Source organism: Micropterus salmoides, unplaced genomic scaffold, assembly GCF_014851395.1.
Source record: "Micropterus salmoides isolate LMB-PRFRI ecotype aquatic unplaced genomic scaffold, ASM1485139v1 Ms_hic_scaffold_12, whole genome shotgun sequence".
In the NCBI taxonomy this organism is placed as follows: Eukaryota; Metazoa; Chordata; class Actinopteri; order Centrarchiformes; family Centrarchidae; genus Micropterus; species Micropterus salmoides.
Window position 1 is genome coordinate 31,767,450 of NW_024040263.1, and position 27,540 is coordinate 31,794,989.

A 27,540-nucleotide genomic window follows, 5' to 3' on the forward strand; every position below is an offset into this window, starting at 1 on the left:
TGCCACATGAAGGAAGTGTTTTATTGTGAAGCCCTGAATTCAAATATCTCAGCACTAACAATGGTCTTAGATGAATAAAGAATCTGACGTTGACAGATAATCAAAAGCTTGGGTGTCGGCGTCTGTATTGTGTTGTGACTAGTTTATAATTTGACCAGTGAAATCATGGAAATGTGTTAATATAAATATCATTAGATCACACAAAGAGGGTTGACCTCTGTCGGTTCTTATTTGAGTTTGTCCTTTGATAGTGAAAAAATAACCAGTATGAAGTAGTTATTACTGATAATAAAATCCAAGTTCAGTTCTTTCCTTAAAAATATTTTTAACTTGATGATCCTGGACCCAGATAGCCACAGCGTGTCCCTGCAGCCCACTACAGCTCTCTGTCTCCCCCTGCAGGCAGCTGTCCTCTGAACAAGCCAAACTCCAGCAGACGCTGCAGAAAGAGTCCAAGGTCAACAAGCGTCTGTCCATGGAGAACGAGGAGCTGCTGTGGAAGCTGCACAACGGCGACCTGCTGGGGAGTCCCCGCCGCCTCTCACCCACCTCACCCTTCAGCTCGCCAAGGAACTCTGCCTCCTTCCCCACAGCTGCACCCTTATCGCCCAGATAACCCCAACGGCAAAGGACAACCACTTCCTCTCCTCTGACTCCCCGATTCTCCTCATCACCTTTGACAAGCCTCAAAAAGATGGAAGCTGTTCCAAATACAGAGAGAGACTTCACACAGCAGTGTTGTTGGACATTAATGATGGACTTGTACATTTGGAATAAATTGCTTTAAAGACGTTTATTTTGAAAAAACGAAAAGACGATTGCAGTGGCACCGATGCACTTCAAGCTGAGCGTGGGACTGGCCTTGCTCTCCGTAAGTCTCTACCTAATGCCTGGATCTCCAACAAACCTTTCTTCTTTTTCTGAAGAAAACATTGGCAGGCACACCTCAGGGTCTGTACATAGCGCCTCACTCTTGTTATGACTATCCTTGCCTTTTCCCCTTATGTTGTAGAGTTAAAGCTCATTCTGTTCTCTGATGCCCCTCTTTCTGAAGAGGCGCATGAGAAAGAACGTTGGATTTTCGGTGTATGCAGGTCTGGGGGAAACGGACCCAAAGTTGTTTGGGTCTGGAAATTCTAAAATGACGGGTACTTTTTGGTGCATAAGCAGGACTGTTTTGCCTTCTCCCTTCTTTTAAAGAGGATGCCCCCCCCCACCCCTCACCCCCAAAGAGCGAAGATCAATCACTGATTGCTTTGGAGCTCTGGAAGTGGATGAACTTGATGTCCCACTGTGGGCAAACAGGAACACGTTCAGGTTGTTCATTTGAGGAGCCGACCTGAATTACTGACATGAACCTTTTTAAACCAATGGATATGTTCCTCTGTGTGAGCTTCTCACAACCTCTACCTTAATCTATGTGGAATGTAATCACCCTTGGATGTTAAATCTGAGCAGGCCAGTTCAGACACACACACATCTCAGAGCCAGTTTATTTATTAAGGATGGTGTTAGCCAGGACAGTGTTGTACCCCACACCTTTACGTTTTACCTTAAATCAGTAACAAATAAATATGATTCCCCACATCCTCTAAAGTTACCCAAACACAAACCAAGCAAAGCTGAACTAATGACGGATCAAATAATATCTGCCTTTGCTTTGGGTCACACATGAAATGACCAGATCCACCAGTGATCATTTCCACAGAGAAAACTCCCAGACTCTCTTTAACTGACAGATGATTCTGGCGTCTGTTTAACTGAATCCAAAAAAATAGTTTCACTTTGTGTGTCTGGTGTTTGTCCAGATGAAACAGATGTACCCAAATTGCCTCAGTGTACCATGTTCTGTTTTATTTTGGACAGAGAATAAATGCAATATGACATAAGATTAACTCAAAGAAACATTGTTTTATTTTCAATATTAAAATAAATGCATGATTCACATTTTTGAAAACGTCAGACAGCAGGAACACAGGAAAGGCACGAGTGAAATGACGCTGACTTTACCCAGTCTGTACCCTGTACCAAAAAGAAAACAGGAAAGCTTTTCAGCTCCAGTAAGGAGACAGTTTGCTTCCAGCCCAGTCATGAGGAAGATCCACGCCGTAGCCTGCCGCTTTGCTGGGCTCGAGTTGTCCAGCTGACTGGGCGTGACCTGCTCACGGTCAGTGGCTCGTACCATCATGACCCACGGATTTGATGACGTACCACCACATCAGTCATTGCTTGGTACGGCCCGTTGTAGTAATGACCACTCGGGTTGCCTGAATCACACCTGCGATGAGGAAATAAAAGAAAAATGGATGAAACCCCTAACGCATATTGCCATTTTGAATTTTGCTCCCTCGTTTTTAACTTTTAGCATGAGGTTGTTCTGCACAGCGTAAAAGTGTCTGTTACTTGCTGAACCACCAGCCTGACTTGCCTTGTCTGATACACCTGCCGTCATCTTTCAGCTGGTCGTAGGTGCTGAATCTGACCCCGTTTAACCCCAAGCCTGGATCCATCCATTTCTGTCCAGCAGAGGGGGGCCATGGGTGTCCGTTGCTTTCCCACTGTAGTCTCCTAGATGTAACTGGTACTGAAGCCAGACGTTCTTACTGCTGTTTCCATATCAAAGGGCATAAAACCCAAAGAACACTTAGTGTTATAGGAAATGAAGAGAGGTTAAACACTGAAAAACAACAGACATCAGAGGAAAGATAAGCAGACACACCAGGATACAAGATGGTTTACAAGGTAGAAAAATTCCAGTGGATTATTCCAGTCTGGAGAATTTAACTATTTTGCCAAAATTGTGTTAAATTCCGCAAAAGAAAATGAGAGAACTTAACTCTCTGCAACTGTTAACTTGGTTCAAAATCTTAAATCTTGTTGAAGGATTCCGCTTTATGTTGCAGCGCCTCTGTTTTACCTTTCCATCTGATACTGTGAAGTTCTTGTCCACCGTGTGGCGCCGATAACCGTCAAAGTCTTCCATGTCAGTCCGCAGGTCGTGGTTTCCTAGACAAGACAGTTACACTGGCAGCCATCCTATAATGTCTGACAAATCATCAAACACAGGTACACACACCTTGTGAGGTGATACGGTGTAGAGGTTTGTTGCCCAGCCAGAATTCTCCATCAGGGGCGTAGAGGTCTCCAAATCCATGCGTGCACTCAAGTGTGCACGCACTGATTCATCCACTTGAATGTCTTTGATTTCTTGATGCATGCAAGGGTAAATTCCTATTTTTATGTGTTTGAAGCGCGCACACACACACACCTGTCAGAGCTCTCCTTGCTATCCCTCCTCCTCTGGAAGACAGTCCATCCTCTTCCACTGTTCATGTCACAGTGGACGCTCAGGGCGGTGGGAGAGCCGCCTGGACGAATCCCATACCGCCCACTGGCCACGTTACCGTCGGGTAAATAAATCACCAACGGCTAAATAAATCATTTGGAACTAATGGAAGCCAGCAGAAACACAGACATATTTGCTTTACATTTTTGTGAGATTATTAGCGGCTGGATGGAATTTGTCTGAAACACATGGAGACATTCGACAGGACTTTCAAGCTGCGTTCATTTCACTTAAACCTGACAGAATTGCTTTACAAAGTTGCTTTAGCTGACAGTTCCCTACATCTCTCTCTAAGAAATCTTGCCCTAACGCTGTACAGGTTCTCAGGGGCCAGGTGTGTGTTGGGTATGTGCTCCAGCTGCTGGGCCTGCTTGACAGAGACTAACATGCTAATGTCCTGCATATTTCTTAAACTTCAGATTTAATGATTGTTGTAAAAAAACAAAACAAATAAAACTTCTATTTCTGCTGCGACTTGGTTTTGAGACCACTTGGGACATCGATGCCACCCCAAGTACTGGCAGTAATGGACTTTCTGTTTTAATATTTCATTGAACATATTCTGCTGAAATTAGAATAAAGTCCTGGACAGTTTTGTTGGAAAATACTGTGGCCAATCATTACTTCATAGACCTCATCATCAAGGCATGGAGGTCAAGCTACAAACAATCCTGCTGACACTTTTGAAGGGTAAGAGTCAAGGTTGTACTCAAGAGATGTGGTCTTTATGTTGACAGTGGTACATTTTTAATATTTTTCTTTTTTTTACAGGTATGCACAAAGTGACCAGACTAGAGCTTAAACATGTTTCCATCTGAAATTATCTGGGAAGGAGGCAGTCGGGTGACGCTCTATACAAGCAGCTTCACTATCAAGAGCAGACATAACTAACACAGAATGATCACCCTAAACCCAAAACCAACATCACATGTACTGAATGTCATCTGTGCTGCGGTGCCAATTTGAATTTCCACTAGGGGGGGTCAATAAAACAGCATCTCATCTTATCTTTAACAAACATACAGTAAACAGCGGACATTATAGTCCAACCATGTCTGGTTTGTCTTTAGCTATTGTTTTAACTTTGACAAATAAAATGTTTTAATATGAACAGCAGTGGGTCTTTCCAATGCTCTTATTACTTTGGAGAAATTTCTACATGAAAAGTTTTCATTGGAACTGCTACTTTAGCTAACACATAGTTCACAGCGAGGTCTGTGGAACAGGTACAGATTGCTGTTGTTTTGCCGCCACAAAATAACAATTCAAATTCCAATCACCTCTTTGGTGAAGGCAGACACCTTAGACAGAAATCTCTAAATCTGTGCACATAAAACCAAAATGATCTGCATGGAATGATTAGAAACCTCATAGTGTAGTATTTAGTAAGATGTACTGATAATTAGCAGAAGTTCTTATAATAATAATAAATTTTATTTATAGGAGCCTTTCAAAACACCAAGTCACCTTACAAGGCGATAAAATAACAGTGTAGCAGTGTAGGATATACAGTTTAAAAAGATGTCTTACCGACAGAGAGACAGCCATGTGAACAAGAAACGCCACTGATGAAAATAATGTAGATTTGTAGAAATAAGATACTTTTATTTGTTTCATGAAAATGTATTTAGTTATTGATGAATATGTAATTTCAGTCCTCCATATAGGCTAAGGAAGACTACAAATGACTTATTCAGCAACAAATAAATACATGAGTATAATCATTTGCATTTTATGGATTTCTTTCAACTTTTGTTTTTGTTTATTTAAATAAAAATTAATAAAAAAATTATTTCAGCATTTATTTGACTTTACTAAACTGATACAAGAAAACTAACTCAGACACAAGCAGACAGATCACAACAAAACTAACGCCAACAGGGAAAACAGACTGGGATAAAACAGAACTCAGAGCAGACATGGGCAAAACACAGAAGTACACAGACCCGGAGAAAACACTAAGACATGAACTGAGACACAGAACTAAACCTAAGATACAAGACAGATACTAAGTAAACTTTAATATGCGGATGAATAAAATAATAAACAAGGCTACACGGAGACTAAAGCAGAATGATCAAAATCATAATGAACTAAACAGATCGTAACCACACAACCAGACACGCAGACAGTACCAGACCAACCAGCACAAACACACAGAGTAAACTAGACACAAGACATGACCCAAAACACAGACTAACCCAACATACTATAAGACAGATGCTAAAGGACTACAGATAATAACACTGACTTGGAACTAAAACAGAGCAGACACGCCCACAGCGTGAAAACCAGCTGCTTTTGGGGCAAAAAGTTCTTCGTTTTGCCGTCGACACGCTCAGACTGTTGAACCAGGTGTTTGATAACATCGTGGACAGGATCCCTCCGAGTGCCTCCTGGCGACACAATTTGTTTTTTACCAGAAACAAAAGTCTTGTTCAAAGACGATTCTCGCTCTGTAATTTCACGAGAGAGTTGTTGCAACGGTGGTCAGTCAGAGAGGATTTGTTGTGTTGAAATAACGTGAGTCTTAGCAGCGCTATGTTTGTTTTTAATTGTTAAAGGCGCCAATAATGGTGAATAATATTAGCCAAAAAGCTCACTCCGAGTTATCTGGCTGCACTGAATGGAAAGTTAACAACACCGCGTTTATGTGTGCCGGCAAATCTCTGATGAACTGACTTACCAGAAAACAAAAATAAAAGTGCGACTCCGGTGGGACTCGAACCCACAACCTTTGAATCACTCCTCAAGTGCTTGACTAGAAGTCCAATGCGCTATCCATTGCGCCACGGAGCCACCTGTTGAACACTTCGGCTTAATACATAATAAACCTTCTTATTCGCATGTTATCGATTTATCACACTGCGTAACATGTAGCGAGGTTGCGTCGTGTCGCTAACGCCGCTTCAATGTACTAGAGAGAAAGAATCGGGATGACTAACTTACTGGACAACGACAGTCACGGAACCGGAGAAGGAGCCGACATCTTCTCGAGCCTCTTTCTGTTTGGGACTGGTTGCGTTTAAGCGTGGGATGATCTCTGAGATGCAAACTATTGTAACCTACAGGATTGTTTAGGGTAACTTAATCTTGGCGACATTAACGTTACTCTGCTCTTTATTGAAGAAGACACCGCAGCATGACGCCGCCTGGTTCACGCCCATAGGCTGTATATATAAGAAGCTCACGCCCATAGGCTGTATATATAAGAAGCTCACGCCCATAGGCTGTATATATAAGAAGCTCACGCCCATAGGCTGTATATATAAGAAGCTCACGCCCATAGGCTGTATATATAAGAAGCTCACGCCCATAGGCTGTATATATAAGAAGCTCACGCCGGGTCTCTCTCTCTTCTAGACGGTTATGTCTATAGGTTTTGCTGTAAAACTGATGCGGGTTCTTTTTCAGTTCATTTGCTTAAAAGCTACTTGCTAGGTCGTCATCTTGAACCTGCTTTTCCAGTTACTGCCATAGACTGTGTGCATAAAGGCATAAACCTGATGTGATTTCCTGTTTGGTTGTGCATGCCTTCAAAATAAAAGAATGGACGTGCGTGTGAAAGCTACGGAGCCCCCCTGATGACATTAACAGAAAATATATTAACTCGTGGCCACAAATTATTTTTTTGAGGCCACAACTTATTTTTTTGTAATAGTGACCACAAATTATTACTTTGAGGCCACAAATTAATATATTTTTCATTGAAGTCACCAGGGGGGCTCCATAGTACGTAAAGCAGGTGTAAAGTATTGTTTTTTTTGTGCGTTTAGTGCCCCTCCCGTTTCAGAGTGTAATTCACCTTTGTCGTAAATAAGGACAACTGTACGCGTGCATCTGTTAGGATTATAAAACAAAAAGATAAACTAGCAAGTCACCAACTTCGCTAACACAGCCAAACATCAAGCAAGTGTGAGAACACAATTAATCTCAAGGAATGCTACATCTAGGCCTACTAACTGTAATAATAATAACATATAATAATCCTTATTTGTAGAGCACTTTTCAAAAACAAGTTACAAAGTGCTTTAACAAAGAATAATACAAAAAAAACAAAAAAAAACAAGATAAGAGCATGAAAACATTGAAAAGACTAAAATACAAAAAGGTTAGGGTGAAATATGAAATATTAACGACTCTAAACATTCATAAAATATATACTTAAAATCATTTATCACCATTGATGAACCCCACAAAGAATACTGTAGCGTAATAGCAGTATTTGGAGGTGCATGCAGTTCTCGGCAGGGATGCAAAACTCGGCATAACACCTGTTGTCTCTTGCTTGGTCACTCTCTTTTTCTCTTCTTAGCTTTTGAGGCAAGCTATAAGAAGCAAAATAGTAACCTATATAATGTAAATAATACTTTGGAAGAAGCTAGTTGAGTATTCTCAGTATGGATATCATGGCAGAGCCTGCAAAGAGACCAAAGTTGTTGGTAGGAAGGAAAGAAGATAAAAGAGAGAGTGAGAGAATTATGGCTAAACAAACATAACAGTAAAGTTAAGCTAGCATCAAATCCATCAAATCCAAATAAAGTTATTATGGATTTACGTAACCTATTTTCTGCTCCCGCTGCTTTGAGCAAATGTAGCTCCAGTTAGATAAGTGAGCAGAGAATGCTGCCAATCTAACCACCTCCACGTTCCTTCCTGTAATTAGCTAACATTAGGAATATATTTTTCATCTCCAGGTGGAAATATTAGGGGCCATTAACCCGACTTACTGTCAAAGAGCTGTTCTGGGCAATTTTTGTACATGGCAGCAGTGGAATGGAACAAACTTCCAGTTGAGATCTACTTCTTTCTTCTTTTTGTCCACTAAAAGTGTTTGGGCAGCAAAAACTGTTGGACGAAAACTCAAACGAAGATTAGCTATGTGTGAACATGCTAAATCAATTAACATCTATATCTCCACAAGTCTTTCTTCAAACGCTACCAAACTCGACAGAGTCGTTCTTCAGATGGCCGATATCAATTGTTTCAAAGGGTTTTCAGATCGGTCAAATGTTGACACATTTGGTGGTTTCATGGTCTTGTTGACAATGGGGGTGTTCAGATCATAGTAGTTCTCAATTTTATTTGGATCCTATGACACTTTAGTCTTATTTATCTCTGCTTAAAAGTGTTTGTGCAGCTTAAACTTTAAATCTTGGAAACACAAAATGTTGCAGGTGGGTTCACCCAGTAGTCAACATTTAATGACACTCTCTGATTTCAAGGTGATGCTGGAAAAATCAAGTTTGTGTTTCCGCAATTATATCAAAGTCCAAATCTCTCATCACTTTAATCTCTTAAGTCATCTGCATCTTTTCTTCTCTGAAAATGTCAAATGTTGCGTTATTCACGACTTGCTTGGATCCCGATCACTGCGGTTATATATTAATTTGAATCGGGATGTGTAAGGTCTTTTGGAAATATTTTGTAAGGACAACAAGAAGAAACAGTTCTGATAAGTGTATATTGTCACTGTGATGGCATGTTTTTATGCATTTATTTGTGTTACTGTCCAATCAAATCAAATCAAACTCCAATCCTGATGAGTTTCCTCTTGAGCTGTTTCGGGGGAAGTGTCTAAAGTGAGACCTAACTACTGTACTTGTAACTGTAGGTTTGATTTGTATAGAGTACATACATCCATTCCATTGCAAAAGAATTTGGAGTAGGTGTTTGATCTGAGGATAGTCTAAGTGATTTCAAAGTTTATCCGGGGGTGGCTCTATGTATTTGTTAGATGTAAAATGTAACTATCATGTCATGTATGTTGTCCCTCAAACGTAAATGTAAGTGATGGAGCATGTAGTTCTTGTTGTAGTGGGTAGGAGACACAGAGAGGAATAATCCGAGAGAATTCGGGGTGCAGGAATTCACATTAAAAGGATTAGTGAGCATGGCTGAGGGAGCTGGGTACTGTTAACACGGGGGTTTTATATGATGGATGAGCAGCAATAGGGTGCATAGGGCGGCTGACACGGATAGGGATTTGAGGACTAGGTGTAAGGCGTGGAGAGTAAAGTGATTTGGGAGGGGGGGGGGTCTTTTATTATTATTTTATCTTTTAAAGGATTTAGATTGTAAGTCTAGTGTCTGATACACACTCCGATGCAAAAGGTAATGAGCGAATGAGCTGGATGCCATGCGTAAAACAAGAAGAAGATGAAGAGCGAGAAGTTTGTTTTTTGTTTTGATTTGTTTATTTTATTATTATTATTATTGTTTTTTATGATATAAAGCAGTCCCAACGAACACAGTTCATACTACATGCTCCGGTACAGCAGGTGGCGGTATGCACCTTCAAAAGTCACGGTTGCAATCTGCCATAAATCGAAAAGAGGAAGAAGAAGAAGAGGCGCTGAGGAGCGAGGCTCGGGATGTTGGCAGAGGAGCTCGGGCACCGTCAGAGACGGGGGCAGCGGGAGGAGGATCCTTTCTCCTCGAGATTAACCGAACAAACCCCGGAGACCGATGGAAGGAACAACAGCAGCAGCCCCAGGAGAACACAGCTCATTTAACGCGACTGGCGTGAAACAGGGAACGTAACCGCTGACTGTAAACCTCAACACGCACGTTAACGTTAACGTTACTCTTTCTCCATCTCCACCATTTTGGTTGTCAGTGATGGAGCACATCCGGACGCCCAAGGTAATGACACTCCGCATTGAAAACACTTTGTCTTTGTGCGTCGCCCTGGTTTATTTCTCTGCTGGTGCGCTCATGCGTGTGCGCTAACGTTAGCGCTGCGCCTTGACCCTCCTGTCTCCATCCGTCTCCATCTCATCCCTCCCAAAAACTGACTGTTACGGGAGGAATGAGATGGAGGTGGGGACAAGAGGGGATGGAGGGTTAAGCTGAAAGGCTAATACATTTGTCTTCTGCTGAACAAATTGCACCGAAAACGTATCTGTGCAGCCAACACACTGTGTCCGATAATTGACTCAGCCACTGAATCCCTGACGTAGTCATAAACACAGTGGGCCATGTGGCTGTTACGATGCTCATATATATATATTTTTTATTACTTATAACTTAGAATATGAGTATCCTCTAGATATTCTGCCCAACCATGACGAAACATTATGCTGGGAACCACCTTTTCCCTCCTGTCTGCCAACTTAGGCAGTGGCATCGTCATATCGTCATGGTCTGGCGGTGTTTTTAAGGAATATAAATAAGTTAATAGGGCTCGCAGAATCAAATGCAATTATACATGCATTACAGTAACATATCTGGATAAGTAGTTGTCTTGACAGAGGTGTGTGTATGTTCGTTGTTCCATACAAGCACACATTCCATGCAAAACGAGTTAGTTGATGACCTTGAGTTTTAGATTTAGACATTAATTTGAGCTCAGTGGACATTGTAATCTGTTTAGTGGTGCCAGAGGATGCTGGGAGCTGGTATTGCCGTTAAATAACCTGTCCCGTGTTTATGTGTCTTGTCTTCCTAACTGTTTGATCTGCGTATGTTTCCATCCCTGTATTCCTCTGGTAGGTGGAAAATGCGCGGCTCTTGGACCGGTCGTCGGGCCAGAGGAAGGCCAGCACCGGGACTCTGTACCTCTCTGCCACGCACACCATCTTTGTAGAGAACAACCCTGAGACACGCAAGGAGACGTGGGTAAGATGGAATCAGGGTGCAGCACCTGGGAGCCGTGAGCACTACCTATTAACACTTGATCCACGTCACGGTCTAGGTGGTTAAATTAAATCAATTAACATTCATTTAAGAAAATGCACAGTGTATTTCTCTTTATTCACTGCTTGAGAGCTCGGATAGATTTGTCGAAAGTGAATCTTGTCTTTCTTCCTTACTCTGCTGACTATAACTGAAAGTGCAACTGAACAACCTGCTTTCAAATACTCCTTCATCCACGTATCCACCAAGACACAGAACATCTGCCTATTTCTAGATATAGTGGTGAATTTTAATATACAGAACGGAGAGAAAACTACTGCTGTACTTACAGATTTGTAACTGCAGGTGAATGACAATATGAAGACGTGACAGAAATTTGATCTGAAGCATTTGTTTGACTGATTTCACCGTAAGTCATTCTATTTACAGAAATATCAAAAAAAGTTTCTCCAAGCAAGATGTCAAAAAAACTTACTTTAATTATACGAATGAAGATGATCTTTTCACCCTTCTGACTTTTGAACAAAGGCTAGTTAAAGAATTCAGTGTGGGCAACATCAAGCATTGTTTAAAACGTTATGTGGAGCTCAAGATATGCCAATTCAGAAATTGTGTTTATTACTCAGATAGAACATTATCTTCAGCATGAGATCGTCACTCTTGGAAAAATCCGCCAAAGGAAATTTAGAAAATAGAGTACAAATTTGGACATAAAAGTATAAGCAGTTGAGGAAATAAAAAAAAAACAGTAATCACAATGAGACGCTGGCCGCAGCCGCAGCCTCTTTGGCTTTGCAGCTACAAATATGTCATTATACAGCTCTTCCTCTTTGTGTGGAATTGTCATGATGACAAAACACTGGGAAGTTGGCATTCTTTTAGCTTCAGTGTGGTTTGAATCAAGCAGAGTGAACTCTTCCTCTGGCGTGTTCATATTTTTTAATGAAACTCTTCCGACCTTTTCGAAAGAGCTGGTTTTACCTCGTTACTGTTAGGACTGTGTGAGTGCTTTTCAGATCTTCTGCAGGAGGAGGTGGAGGACACTGCCCTGTCCCTCTGGACCTGTCTAGCTGTACCACACATCCAGGGGTGTCAGATTTCACCAAACAGGCACCGGCTGTGTTTACTGGATTAGCAGGAACAAAGAAATCAGATTCCAATTAGCTTGTGTTAAAAAAAAAAAAATAAAAAAATGCTGTTAAAGCAACCGTCTACTTCTCCTTCTTTTTCGTCACCATGCGGCATTAACTTCCTGTCAGAAAAGCCCAAGAGCTTCTCCATAAACTGATGTTGACATGACTTCCTGAATATTTTAGATCATAAGACAGATTACACAAACATGTGTTGACATGTGTTGATACTAGTTTTTTTTTACTGTGCCGATTGCTTTGTATTTTTAAATTTTTATTTTGGATTTATTTGACCAGATTGAGAAGCAATAGTCATTTACAGAGAATACACAGATACAGCTAGTGTAAGAAAACAATATTAGACCAAATTTAAACATCACACACACACATGTGATTGTGTGTGTGTGTGTGTGTGTTTCAGGTGTTGCACAGCATGGTGAGCAGTGTGGAGAGGCCGCCCACCATCCCCGCTGGAAGTCAGCTGATCCTGCATTGTAAAGACTTCCGCGTCTTCCAGATCCTCATTCCGCACGAGAGAGACTGTTTGGACATCCACACCTCATTGGTCAGGTTGTCTCGACCAGGTGAGTGTGTGTGTGTGTGTGTGTGTGTGTAAGTATGTTATGCACATATATAAAATACTGACTGAAAACGGTTTCCCTCTCCTCTCTTAGAGAAGTACAGTGAGCTGTACTGCCTGTCTTTTAATCCTAATGTCAACAAAGAGGAGAGAGAAGAGTCGTGGAACTTCCTGGACCTCATGGGCGACTACAAGAGGATGGGAGTTCCTAATAACCTGTGGGTCGCTACGGCGGCCAACAGCGAATACAGGGTCAGTCTCATTGTGACATGTGCATAAGGTGAAGAAATAAAATAAACAGGACAACCAGTCAGGTGGGGAGTTTTAAGTAAAATAAATAAGTTGCTTCTTGCATAAAATGGGTCTGGAGGGATCTACCTCTACTAAAGCCATTACTCTACTATACTCACATAGTCTGTTGCTGTCTGTCTGTTTCTCTTGTTAAGTGCAGTGAAAATGCCTTGCACTCAGGACATTTACAAGGCAATATGTAAGATAGTACAAGCCTCACGGACTGCTTATCAACAGCTTAAACATGCGGAGCATACAGCAGTCATCTCAAAGCGAGACCAGCTTCTTAACTCACATTTTTAGGCCCTTTTTAATTCTGGCTCCAGACTTACTGTATGTCATTATATTCTTGATGCTGAATATATGGTGCATTTTAACAGTCTTTGGAGTTTTTAATACTTACTTGGATATTCAGTGAGGTTATTTTCAGCAGCTGGCTAACTTAGTTTAGCATAAAGTCTGGACGTCTATAGTCCAGCATGTAACCCTTTTGTTAATCTACAACATGTTAATTACTGAGCTTTAGATGTGCTGGTACCTTTTGGACATAACTAATCTGTTGACAGTCTTTGTGCGAAGCTGGCTGCTGGCAGTAGCTTAATATTTAGCCTGGAGACATGAGAATGGTGTTGATATTCTCTTTAACTCTCAGCAAGAAAGCCAAGGGGCATATTTCCCGAAATCTTGAACTTTTCCTATTATATTCATTTCCAGCTTTCTATTTTTATTCTGGGACTCCACTACAGTAGCTTTGCATGATTCACAGTACAAATCATTACTCATCTTATACCGGCCCTGTATGCAGCCTCTCGGTTCAACAGTTTAGCCCCTGTCTCTTTAAGGCCCCTTCCCACTTTCTTCTGATTTGACAACTTCCAGACGTATACAGCACTCAGCGCCTGTGAAAATGGTCACATGGTGCACTGAATTTGATAAATTTACTGTTTATCAGACCACACCAGAGATGGTCACAAGTCTCTGAGCTAGAGTCCAAGTAAAGTCACAAGTCTCTGAGCCAGAGTCCAAGTCTCTGAGCCAGAGTCCAAGTCTCTGAGCTAGAGTCCAAGTCTCTGAGCTAGAGTCCAAGTCAAGTCTCAGAGCTAGAGTCCAAGTCAAGTCTCAAGTCTCTGAGCTAGAGTCCAAGTCAAGTCTCAGAGCTAGAGTCCAAGTCAAGTCTCAAGTCTCTGAGCTAGAGTCCAAGTAAAGTCACAAGTCTCTGAGCTAGAGTCCAAGTCTCTGAGCTAGAGTCCAAGGCTCTGAGCCAGAGTCCAAGTCAAGTCTCAAGTCTCTGAGCTAGAGTCCAAGTCAAGTCTCAGAGCTAGAGTCCAAGTCAAGTCTCAAGTCTCTGAGCTAGAGTCCAAGTCAAGTCTCAGAGCTAGAGTCCAAGTCAAGTCTCAAGTCTCTGAGCTAGAGTCCAAGTCAAGTCTCAGAGCTAGAGTCCAAGTCAAGTCTCAAGTCTCTGAGCTAGAGTCCAAGTCAAGTCTCAGAGCTAGAGTCCAAGTCAAGTCTCAAGTCTCTGAGCTAGAGTCCAAGTCAAGTCTCAAGTCTCTGAGCTAGAGTCCAAGTCAAGTCTCAAGTCTCTGAGCTAGAGTCCAAGTAAAGTCACAAGTCTCTGAGCTAGAAACCAAGTCTCTGAGCCAGAGTCCAAGTCTCTGAGCTAGAGTCCAAGTCTCTGAGCCAGAGTCCAAGTCAAGTCTCAAGTCTCTGAGCTAGAGTCCAAGTCAAGTCTCAGAGCTAGAGTCCAAGTCAAGTCTCAAGTCTCTGAGCTAGAGTCCAAGTCAAGTCTCAGAGCTAGAGTCCAAGTCAAGTCTCAAGTCTCTGAGCTAGAGTCCAAGTCAAGTCTCAGAGCTAGAGTCCAAGTCAAGTCTCAAGTCTCTGAGCTAGAGTCCAAGTCAAGTCTCAAGTCTCTGAGCTAGAGTCCAAGTCAAGTCTCAAGTCTCTGAGCTAGAGTCCAAGTCAAGTCTCAAGTCTCGTGTGGATATAATGAATGTTGTATCACCTGCTGCGTTCAATCCAGGCTGCAAATTCTGTAACTGTAACCTGTTTTTCACTTACAGAGCCATCTAATGTGCAATGCAACTAATCACAGCTTATTAACTACTGTAAGTCAACACATTCCCCAGACTTTCAAACCAGTGTAAAGTTATAACCAAATGAAACTGTAATGTTACATGATCAACAATAAACCAGTAACCTATTTGCAGCCAACGGTAATAATTAACGTGATGGCAGTAAACAAACGCTCATTCATCTTTTCATAACAGTTGGAGTAAACCTCCCATAGGTCAAAGCTGAAGCAAGAAGCAAGCTAATGTTAGATGGCCAATTCTGTGCTAAACATGTTACTATTTTGCGTTCAGCGCTTCTTTGTTTTGCGCCTTGTTGAATGAAGTTTTAAAGCCAAAGTTTATGATGAATTGCTCAGCAGCAGTGTGGCTGCGCGCAGCAGATGCTACGTGTTACGTATGCAGGTTGTAGGTAACGCAGGGAGGGGAATAATTACAGCAAGCTCATCAGACCTTTTACTAGTTTAGTCCCGCGCCTCGAGTCTGAGTCGAGTCTGAAGCCTTTAAAGGACGAGTCTCAAGTCCGAATTAAGTTGCACACACAGCCTTCAGGCTTTTAAATACTGCTGACAGCGGCAACTACACCTGTAAACCTGTTATTTATTTATTTATTATCTATTCATTTCCTTGAGTTATGGTCCGTGCACTGCGACCTGTGTATTTGCTGCTTTGCTCTGGTGCCCACATGCTTTTATGTTGTCACTGACGGGGCTTTTGAATGTTTGATTTGATTGTAGTTGTTTTTGTCTTGTTTGATACGACCGGCAGACTGAATTGCCCTGCAGGGATAAATAAACTTATTTCGATTGAACTGAATTAAATTAGGTTGGAAAAACATTAAACATCAGAGTGACTATTCTAAGAACGTACAGTAAAGACTTTATTAATGCATTTGGCAGGCAATATTCTGCTTTTTCACTATTGTTAACAACTTTATCCTTATACTGGATTTTACTCTCATCTGCAGGAAATCGTCTCATACAGGAACATGGGACAATAACCGCTTCATCAACTGTAAACTAATGTGTATCTAACTTGGCGTCACTGATGTTAAAGTGTGTGTGTGTGTGTGTGTGTGTGTGTGTGTGTGTGTGTGTGTGTGTCCTCTCCCAGGTGTGTGATACGTACCCATCAGAGCTGTTTGTTCCAAAGTCGGCCACACCCGCCGTCATCGTGGGCAGCTCAAGGTTCAGGAGTAGAGGACGATTTCCTGTTCTGTCCTACTTCCACCAGGACACACTGGTCAGTGTGACACACAAGCGCGAACACACACACACACACACACACACACACAGAGGAGGAAGTATATCAGTATAAGTTAACTTGTCCTTTAGTGTGGAAAGTCCAGTTGCCCTTGACCTCAACCTTCGTTGGATAACTATGACCTGGATGACTGAGAACCTTCACAGACGTTTTTTGACTTCTACTGAAGCAAAAAGAGAGAATCTGTAGTAAAAAATGTGTAAAGAGATGATGATGATGCTTCATTGTCATGCAGGCAGCGGTGTGTCGGTGTAGTCAGCCACTGTCAGGCTTCAGTGGACGCTGTCAGGAGGATGAGATGATGCTGCTGGCTATAATGAAGTCCAACCCAGGTAGTGACTACATCTATGTGGTGGACACCCGGCCCAAGGTAACACACACACGTCCTCACTCACACATCCAAGGATAGTCACAGTAACTGACACAAATAAACAATGAGCTATACTGTTCTTATTTACAGTAATATGTGTGTGTGTGTGTGTGTGTGTGTCCAGCTGAATGCCATGGCAAATCGAGCAGCAGGTAAAGGCTATGAGAATGAGGACCACTACACCAACATCAAGCTGCAGTTCATTGGTGTCGAAAACATTCACGTAATGAGGAACAGCCAGCAGAAAATCATCGACGGTAAGAGAAGCTGTAAAAGTTGTCACATATACTTCGTCTGATAGCATCTTATGCTGTTTTCCTGTGTGTGTGCGTGTGTGTAAACTTCCTCTCTCTCTCTCTCTTCCATGCAGTTGGCGAGATGAGATCTCCGTCCATGACTGACTTCCTGTGGGGTCTGGAGAACTCTGGCTGGCTCAAACACATTAAAGCCATACTGGATGCCGGGGTCTTCATAGCCAGGGTGTGTTCTGCTTCTCCAGCAATGGGCCGGAAATACACTGCGGGGCCGTTTTTAGATTTGAAAATGGATAATTAAATATCTATGGAAAATATTCTTGCAGATTAGGTTAGATTGAACTTTATTGTTATTATGCAGAGCAGTTAACGTCTAACTAGGGCTTATACAGATAAGTGCAGGAAGTAAGTACTGCAGCGTAACTTACGCTGTATCGTACTGTTTTTGATTTATCTATTAATAGTTTAGTCCACAAAAAATAATAAAAAGTCACAAATTTCCCAGAGACAAAACTGAACTTTTCTTATTGCTTGTTTGTGTGATCAACAGTACAAAACTCAAACATATTCAGTTTGCATTTATATAAAAAGCAGCTACTTAATATTTAAGAAGCTGGAACCAGAGAATATTTGACATTTTTGCTTCATAAATAACTGATTATCAAAATAGTTGTTGCAAAGGAAATTCAGGAAATTGGCCCAAATGGGAATATGATCAGTATGTTAAATGCTTTAGAACTTTAGAAAAGACACCGGAAAGGGAAATTGTGTTAATTAACATCTGCTTTGTGCTGCTGCTGCCACATTTTTGTTTGGACATCAGCACACAGTTGTGGTCCCAACCTCAAAAATCCACAGACAGTCCACCAGCAAAATATTTAGAACCTGGTTCAACTTGTATTTTCAAAGACGCTACACGGGCTGATCAGATGTGTCTGGTAGATTACTCTGTAACAAGAATGCCGTCGTGTGAACCTCACAATCGTTGCTCTCAAATATAAATTGGGGGGCGCAGTGATAACTTCCCAGAGCAGTGAAATGCTTCCTCATAATATTAGAAACTAATGTTCTGGGTTTTGCAGAACATTTTGGAGAACATTCAAGCTGACGTATTTTTTGACCCCCCTTCAGGCAGTTGCTGATGAAGGTATCAGTGTGTTAGTCCACTGTTCAGATGGCTGGGACAGGACGGCCCAGGCCTGCTCTGTCGCCAGTATACTGTTGGACCCATTCTACAGAACCATCAAAGGATTCATGGTAACACACAGTGTTGACAATCTCTTATTCTAAGACCTTCTAAGTTCTTGTCTCTGATTTGATCACACTGCTGCTCCCTCTCGTCTTTGTCCTGACCTCCTTCCTATTTTCACCTCCCCCCCCCCCTCTCTTCTAGGTTCTGATAGAGAAAGACTGGGTTTCCTTTGGACACAAGTTCTCCCACAGGTCAGGATCTGTGTCTAACTCCAGCTGTGTCTGCAGAGCTACGTCATTACAATCATTTGGTGGATTTTATTTTGTAAGGCAAAAAGTTCAGAATTAATATTCTACAGGTGTTTGTTAATCCACATTAACAAATGTTTTTATACCGGTGTGTGAATGGGTTTGCAGTTTAATGTGTTCCACAGCACTCATTCCATCAGTACAACAACAACAACAACAACATGTTATAATCACCACATTGCTGCGTTTAGTTATTCCTATTACATCCACCTATTGATGTCAGTTGTTCCACATTTCCAGTTTTACCAATCAATGCTCACATTATAGTCATTTTACCTATCTGGTGCACCGCTGCCTCAACCTATTACTTTGTGATAATGTCTAACTTTGGTGTTTATAACCCTTTGAAACACCAAAGTCACACCTTAACACAAACAAAGTAACACAAACAAACTAACCAGCCAGGGCAGCGGTAGACCAGCGTTCTGCAAGGTTAAGTTACCGTTTACATCAGTGGAATCTGGTGGCTTTGACGAGAGCGACATATCTCCTGTTTCTGGTTAAACAAACCTTTTAAATCTTTTTAAAAAAAGGTCTGTATCTGTAGGGATCCCTTCCACAGTGTTGTCACATACTTGTGAAAACAATCTGAGCCTGTCAGAGACAAAAACAAGCACTTTAGCGGACGTACTTTAACGGCAATTACAATTGGATTACGTTGCAGCCCTGTTAAAAGAAATGCACACACAAAACTCCCTTCTGGTTAACAGAAGAACTTCTGAACTTAAACATGGGTTAATATCTTCAGAAATGTGGATATCAATCAAAGAGTCTTAAGATCAGTTATGTTTCTGATGTGGGTCTGGTAGCAACACACAACAGGCCGATCCAGTAAGATTGAAAGCCACGTGCATACCATCTTCCTCTGCAAATATTAGATATAGTACCATTTCATGTTTCAAAAATGACCTCACATGATGATCAGTTCCAGCTAGGGCCAAGAGGCTTTTTTTTTAGTCTAGAGATGATACACCTGCTTCCCAAAATTCGAGATGAGAAGGAGGCAAGATGGATCACTTGTTAACCAACTCCATCATCAGCTCCAGGGGGGGGGGGAAACGATGTGAACCCCGGCTTCCCACAACTTTCTGTAGCTTCTGACGTAACTAGGATATCTGTAAAGTTTAAGATTCTGACCAGTTAAAACCTGATGTCTCCAAAGGACCATGTAGATGTCTTGAATTAAAGTAGAATTATGACAAATCTGTAAATATGTACAAATCTGAAACTGCAATTGCAACTAGTCATAATTGAGTTGAATAGTTAGAGTTATAAACCTTTGTTGAATTACTCATGAAATTATAGCAGGTTGTAAAGAGAAATATCCATTCAGAGTTCGCAGAGCTTAAAGCAATGACTTCATAATACTATTATTCATTTAATGAAGAAGCAACAAATCCTAACATTTCTGACACTGTGCCCACTGCTAATAGGTTATTTTCCTTTCAGCACAGATGCAGTAAAATTTTTCTCTAGATATATTTTAGACTGTTTTATCTGTATGTACGTCCTTTCTAAATTGTATTAATCGCACAAAGAAATGTATATAATTAGATATTTGCAGCGGTGTGATGGACAGTTAAGATGGAGCTGTGTCCCCGTGTAGGTATGGCCACCTGGATGGAGATCCTAAAGAAGTGTCTCCTGTCATTGATCAGTTCCTGGAGTGTGTGTGGCAGCTGTCCGAGCAGCTCCCATGTGCCTTTGAGTTCAATGAACGCTTCCTCATCACTATACACACGCACGTCTACTCCTGTCAGTATGGCACCTTCCTGGGAAACTGCCAGAAGGAAAGCAGAGATATGAGGTAGGACTGAGACAAACTCACACAGTGTGTAAGCACTGGATTGTCTGAGGAGACTGTTGAGTCAAAGGCGTTTGGCTGCTTATGTAGTTCCACTGTCAGAAATAAGCACATGGAGCATAGTTTTAATTCCAAATGGAAAAAGGTTAAATTGAATGTATTAAGTATTTTTTTTTTTTACAGCTATATGTTTTTGACATATTGACTCTGGAAAGGGATTTTAGATTTATTATCTCTGGCTGGAAATAATGTGTCTAAAATTCCTTTCCAGAGTCAAATATTTACAGATCTGTCTGTTTTATTTAAATTTTATATTTCTTGACACATATTTTATTGTTTATCTCGTCAGCTAACTTTGTTGTTTTTTTGTTTGTCACGGTTAATTTATAACAATAAAAAGCCAAGGCATCACATCTACGGCCCTCACCTCTAACGTTTCCTGTTCCACTGCAGTTGAAGTAGAAATACATACAGATAACAGCTCTGTGTTACTCCTTTTTTCTTTAATAACGCAGGACAATAACATCCTTATGATCCATGAATGTTGGTGGCCCATTTGGCGTCAGAGACACCTGAATTAATTCTGTCATATGGAACTGGATGACTGCAGTAGCTTTGAAATCCTTTTCATTTTGGCAAATAGGATAAAGAGGAGCTAACAAGGTGCTGACCCTCACGGTGATTTAGTATATATTCATGTAAAAATATTGGATCTTATGTCTCTGTTAGCTCCCGCTCTGATAAACCAACTGTGTATTTGAAAAGGATTTTTATGAACCTTGAGCCATCCATCGTGCGTGTTTGTAATGGTGAATACACTGAGAAGATATTCAGTACCATGATTTCAGTTTGGCAGACGAGTGAGGGCCGTGTGATTCATACAGCCGTTAAAAGCTACAGAATGAATACCTAGAAAACCAGCGCTTGTCTCTCCAGCATCATAAAGTTGCTGACTGCACTGCCATTGGCGTGTGCGTGTTGTTTGACCTCAGGTTTCGTGAGCGGAGTCACTCGGTGTGGCCACAGCTGTGGAAGGACAGAGCCGAGTACACCAACCCTCTGTACAAGGCGGATCTGAGCCAGAGTCAGGGGGTCCTGAGACCCAACACCACCCCCTACTGCTTCAAGTGAGTCACTGCAGCAAAGACACCACGTGACTGTATTCTGCCACAGAAAGCTGGACGGTTCTTGGTTCAGACGTGTATGGTAAATTTCCGGTGGTGCATATGGCTAAAATTTGTCTTTAAATTTGTGTTTGGTCAAAGGGTCATGGCAAGAAAATGTTTGAGGACTACTTTTGCATTTTCTCACAATACTTCCCCCCCCCCCCCAATCCCAAACATTTTAATTCCTGTATTTTCTCCCTCTCCCTCCTTTTTTTCAGAATGTGGAAGGGTCTCTATAACCACATGGAGAAACTAACGCCTCCTCGCCAGTCACCTGCCGACTTCCTGTGCGCCGTGAGGGAGGAGTCCCAGCAGCTGGAGAAGGAGCTCACCAATCACCAGGAGGTACCGCCAGGAGGAACCGTCCACCACCACCACCAACCGGGCTCCAGACAAGGCATACAACACACAGACACCCCCGTTACCACACCACCACCACCCAATTCAGCATCCCTCGCTCCAAAATGAATCTGAGAATCTCTCTGAGGAGGAGTTTAAATGAGATGTGAATGTTTTCCCCTTTAGACGCAGCACTTGAAAAAAGAACTGCGAGTTAGCGCTCTGAATGGAGAAGCAGGCCTGTTTTTTTTTAAAACAACTACTACTGTTTGCAGGGATGTGATTTTTTTTCCAGGGGGGTATATCTACACCACAGGGGGTTGGTAAAATCCATCCCTTCCTTTTAGCCTAAGGCCATCACCTCTCAGCATCTCAGATATCAGAATCAGGAGGAGCTTAATTGCCAAGTAGTGTTTTACACATAGGAGGAATTTGCTGTGGTGATAAGGTGCTACACGTAGACAAACATACAGATAAATACATGTACATTATTCTGGGTCTGTGCCGTGCAGAAGTAACGCAACGTGTACATCTCAGTGATATGGCGGCTGATTTGGTATCTCAGTCAGTGCTTGGTGCTCCTGACGAGGTCTTTTTGATAACATCCAGCCTTGTTGATGATGTTACAGTCCAGCTGAGGTACCCTGCAGCGGGGGGGGGGGTTCGGCCAGATCTTTGTTCTGAGTACATCTCATCCCTACGGCCTTCGACTTACCAATGGCAAGGCCGGTTACCTGGTCCTAGTCTGTGTGGTGGGGGTTCCTACCTGAGGGTAGACCAATAGAGAAACCCGTACTCATAGAACTGGAATTACATCTAGGTAATTACTATTTGTACAGTTGTTGGCAGCCATTAGCCGCCAGCTAATGACACGGGTGTGCTGCTAGGAAATAACGTATTTGTGTATAGATTTTGTTTGTTTTGTTTGTCTCTTTGAATGGCTACCTCTCATCATCTGCTGATGGTAGAAAGTCTCGTTATTTTGGAAGCCAATATACACTTACAACGCTGCAGTTAGAAGAGACCGAAACCACGACACTGAAGTCCACCGTCTCGTGTGTCTTAATTTAAGAAGTGGTATTCTGCTCATTTTTACGGGTTGTACCAAAACGGGTTTAGATGGTTTAATTTTCAAAAAACACCATATTTTTTGTCATACTGCACATTACTGCAGCTCCTCTTTTCACCCTGTGTTGAAGGCTTTGTTTTAGCTGTGGAGTGATACATCTTGTCTCTAAATGATCTTTGTTGGGAGTTGCACATGTGCAGTTCCTAGCAAAGGACTACTAGCCAATCAGTTTTCTGTGGGAGATGGGAACTCCCTTTGGCCTGGACTTTGGGCTTTTTAACTTTGCAAACCTGTTACATGCACAAAAAAGATATATAACTCAATAAAGGAGAGGGGGAAAAGCCAAAAACCATAATACCACCTCTTTAAAGACACTCCAGCACTGATTATCTGGCTAATGACTTTTATTGATCCCCAGAGGGGAAATTTGGTCGTTGCAGCAGCACAAGGCCTGAAAATATGTACAGATAAATAGGGAAAATAAATATAAAATTGTGCAAATATTTTTGGCCTTTTTAACCAAAGCATAACATCGTAGGTCAAGTTTGAATGAGAATTTTAGTTTACACAACAGATAAATGTCAGATAATCCCAGTGAGAGTGACTGAGTTCTGTCTCTAATCACTGGTGTCCAACTGAAGTTCAACCATCCACATTTCCCACCTCCTAACCCGCTCATAGTGAGAGGAGAGTTTGTTCCCATTGCTGATAAATGAATGGAAATCAAATGAAGTGTATTTCTTGTTGATCTGTCCTCTGTGCAGAGGATAGCAGCCCTGACAGGGAAACCAATCACGTGGGAGAAGATCAAAGTTCCGAGGAGGAGGATGATTAGCCACCTGCGGCAGAGACACTGCGGGCCGGACCCGCCCAGCACTTACACAAACCCATTCGCCAGCCCTGCATCGGTCAACGGTGATGCACTCTCCTCTGAACCAGTCACTCAGAAGGCTCAGACCAAGGACGCCACTCTCACCCTGTCTCTAGGACTTTACTCTCATCCCAAGAGTCACAACCCCGACGACTTCTCCACCTGCAGCGACCTAGAGTCGGGCGTGGCTGACCTCAGCAGCCGCTCATCCAGCAGCGGAGAGAACGGCAAGGACCCCTACATAGATGAGGCTGCCTTTACTACTGCCTGACTGGAAAAAAGAAACCCTTGCTGAGGTGAAAGAGGAAATTATTGTTCTTATAGTAGATCTACAAAAATATTTATTCAGACACCCGGAGCGGGGGGGGGGGGCTGCTGGTTGGACGTTGTCTCTTGCTTTCTAGGAGATAACTGCAGCTTGTCTCATTCCTTTTTGGTCTAAAGGGAGAAACCTCACTGGCTGTTTACCAGTTCACCTTTTTGACAAAGGCACTGGAAGAAGCAAAAAGTAATTTGACTTATTATTTTTTTGCAGAGGGCCAGAGAGGCAGTGTTTGTTTTTGTTTTTTATACATGGATGCTGTTTTTAGGTGGGCTCAGTTACTGTCATTTGTATTTTGTTTAAGGAATGCACTATTACTACTGTGTGATGGACAAATGATACATGGATCCAGCCTGAAATAATGCACGATGCAGGCTCGAAGAGGGCAGTGAAAATATCTGAGGAAACACTTGCATTTACAGAGAGTAGAACAAACACACTCACTAAACTAGCTTTCCATATTTATCATCAAACACTTCTTCTCTTCAAGCAAAGCTAAAAATACAAAATCATGGAAGATTTACCAACATTATTTATTTACCTCCAGTCTTCCTTCAGTGTGAATGCATTATGATACTAGTAATAATTTAGTTTTCTCCCAAGGTATTTCTTTGTAGGTCCAGCAGATATCATACTAAATCCACCTTTTCATGTCTTCTCAACCTAAATATGTGTCCCCAGTGTGACTAAAGACCCCCAAACCTTTCTCTTTTTCTCCTGCTCAGTCTTTCAGTAAATATCAATGCAAACACGATGTTTAAATTTGGAGAAAGTGGGCTTTTAGGGAGGCGGGCCATTAAAGCAACAACATTAAAGCATGCAGATATTTTCTTGTAGAAACCCAAAATAAAAACATGAACCTGAAAATGAGCATAATATGGGACCATTAACTTTAGACACACTGGAAGCAGCAGACATGATCTATTAAATTAATTGAGTTGTGTTTGAGGGTTTTTAGATGTGGACAGTCTTCAGCCTGATCAAGCTGGAGAGTTGCTGCTAGGTAAAATGTCAAATCTTGTGTAATTATGTAGAATAAACACTGGGAGGCCAAAGAGCGACAGCCATCTGCTTCATGTCTACATGCGCATGCCCAGTTCACCTGAACGGGTCCTAGCTGTGCGTTTTCAGTCGTGTTAATGTAGATGGAGATCAACTCAAAAAACGCCGCGGAAACGCTGGTGTGGACGGAGATCGTATTTGTTTTAATTCTCCGTTTGTAAACTAAAACGGAGTAGCGTGGATGGGTCCAAAATCTGCTCAGTCCCTCATGACTTGAACTTAGAAGAAACCTTGTCTTCTGTTGTCAAGTTTTTAACTTCTCTAAAATATCATATCATTCCATAAAGCAAACATTTGCCGCTAAGGGTCAGTATTTAAGTTTTGAGAGTTCAAATAAACTCAGTTCAGATTAGAAACTGGAAGCGAATACGTCACAGATTTACAGTCTAAATGGAGATTTCTTAAAGCACTTTGAACTATTGGTCATTACCAAGAATGGGAATCAGCAAGAACAAAATGTGAACAGAAATATTAATGTTGGAATACAGTATTTTCTTTTGTCCATTTGTGTGCAATATATTTTAAAGCCATTTATTCTATGTTATGTTTCAGTATAACATTCTACAAGGATAATATTTTTCCTCAGACCAATTGAGTCATTCAGATGAGAAAGTTTCAGATGTCATTATATAGACTTTGTTTAACTGACACTAATGAAGCCATTGTTGATGAATAGTCAGTGAACAAAGCTGAATTTTGATCTGCAGACTTCCTGCATTATATAAACTATGTTTGATGTGAACTTCAGAATGTATAGCTTGTGTCCTTTTCAGGTGCTCTGTAACATTTTACATTCACACATTCAACACATTGTTTCATGGTCTCTCCACACTCCAGAGGTACAGCTCTGTGTAAGTGCATTCCATGTTTTAACAAGCATATACAGTGTTTGGTTGTATGGCATCTTAAGAGTATTGGTGCACAGTATGTTAAAACACATGTTAACTGAGTAGTGCATCTTTAAGCTACACTGAACAAAATTTATAACGGCAACACTTTTATTTTTGCCCACATTCGTCATGTGCTGAACTCAAAGATCTAAGACTTTCTCTATGTTCACAAAAGCACCGTCTGAGGGAAGCTCATCTGCATGCTCGTCGTCCTCATCGGGGTCTCCACCTGACGGCAACTTCGCACAGCCATTGAAGAGGAGGCTGCAATCAACAACCTGATCAGCTCTATGCGAAGGAGATGTGTTGCACTGCCTGAGGCAAATGGTGGTCATGCCAGATACTGACTGGTTTCCAGACCCTCCTGGATCCCCCCCAATACAGTGAAACTGCAACTTTTAGAGTGGCCTTTTATTGTGGCCAGCCTAAGGCCTTTTATTGTGGCCAGCCTAAGGCACACCTGTGCAATCCCCATGCTGTCTGATATGCCACACCTGTGAGGTGGGTGGATTATCTCGGCAAAGGGGAAGTGCTCACTAACACAGATTTTGACAGATTTGTGAACAGTATTTAAGAGAAATAGGCCTTTTGTGCACAGAGAGAAAGTCTCAGATCTTTGAGTTCAGCTCATGATGAATGAGGGCAAAAACAAAAGGGTTGCGTTTATAATTTTGGTCAGTATACTAACAGTTGGTGTGTTCACTGCTGAGCAGTGATGGGCAGAAGTGGGGCTGAAGAGAGATGGTGACCAAATATTTCAGCAAAAATACTATTATGTAGCCCAATTTTTAACCATGGATTTGAACCGCATGTCTTGGAAATCATATATGTACTGGACATTCTCACAACCAAATTAAGAAAAAGAAACCATTTTGCCCTCTTTCACTTGGGATATTTGGAAGTTTCTCTGTTTAAATCTATGGAGCAGTTTGTCTTATACAGTTGCATCAAATTGGGTAAAAAACACAATATCCAATGTCCCTGGCAGCTGTGCCAACATGTAGATATAAGAACGTGATGAACAGCACCCAGTGTGCTGTGTGTGACAACACTGACTGAATCTAATGAGCGAAAAGTCTCCTCTCCTTAACTTGTAGATGTCACTGTAGTCTGTGGTGTGTGTGTGTGTTTTCTGTATCCATGGATGTAAATGATCTATCAATAAATTAACTGTTAAAGGGAAAGAACTGCTAAATACTGGGTCTGACATATTCTTCAACATGACGTGAAAAACATAAAAAAGCTGCTTCCAATACCAAAATTGTTAGAACACTACCTACTGTTTTATTTGTTCGTGACGTATAATAATAATTGTTTGCCTATTGAAAGCTGTGGAGCAATTTGGCTTCAACACCGTTTCTTTTTTTGTTCACACAACAGTTAATTTAACATAAAAAAAAAAAATGGACTAGTGCAACCAAAACGTTACGTTAACTGTACCAGAAAACTGACATAAGCATCACGACACAATGACCTAAAAAACACTTAACGGGTATCATCGCATGTATCACCCTCACTGTCTTTTTATTTATTGCAAAGAATGTATTACCTTACAGTAACATCAGAGCTGCATCTGCTA

At 41.6% G+C, this 27,540-nt stretch overlaps 2 protein-coding genes and 1 non-coding gene across 8 annotated transcripts in view; 2 read left to right on the forward strand and 1 right to left on the reverse strand.

Moving 5' to 3' along the window:
• The window catches only part of LOC119899812 (microtubule-associated tumor suppressor candidate 2-like), a 65,444-nt gene extending 63,549 nt beyond the window's left edge, over positions 1–1,895 (forward strand). For all 5 annotated transcript variants that reach the window (XM_038714592.1, XM_038714594.1, XM_038714591.1 and 2 more), the window contains exon 18: positions 403–1,895. In XM_038714592.1, the coding sequence (XP_038570520.1) occupies positions 403–616 (214 nt within the window). In that variant the 3' untranslated portion in view covers positions 617–1,895. The remainder of the gene's footprint in view (positions 1–402) is intronic.
• Positions 1,896–6,053: 4,158 nt separating this feature from the next.
• Positions 6,054–6,145, reverse strand: trnar-ucu. The gene is given in 2 exon segments: positions 6,054–6,089; positions 6,109–6,145. It is a non-coding gene; the product is annotated as a tRNA-Arg (tRNA).
• A 3,542-nt stretch (positions 6,146–9,687) lies between these two features.
• LOC119899814 (myotubularin-related protein 7-like) lies at positions 9,688–25,813 on the forward strand. Of its 2 annotated transcripts, none has more exons than XM_038714596.1 (14): positions 9,688–9,991; positions 10,841–10,966; positions 12,536–12,698; positions 12,789–12,946; positions 16,165–16,293; positions 16,550–16,684; positions 16,809–16,941; positions 17,055–17,164; positions 18,070–18,195; positions 18,332–18,381; positions 20,045–20,245; positions 21,235–21,369; positions 21,627–21,753; positions 23,581–25,813. In XM_038714596.1, the coding sequence occupies exons 1-14, from the start codon at positions 9,968–9,970 to the stop codon at positions 23,956–23,958; spliced, it is 1,995 nt and encodes a 664-aa protein (XP_038570524.1). In that variant the 5' UTR covers positions 9,688–9,967; the 3' UTR covers positions 23,959–25,813. The 2 variants fall into 2 exon arrangements, with proteins under 2 accessions (XP_038570524.1, XP_038570525.1); XM_038714597.1 differs by having other exon boundaries at positions 9,689–9,991; positions 21,627–21,805; positions 23,581–23,793.
• Positions 25,814–27,540: the final 1,727 nt, after the last annotated feature.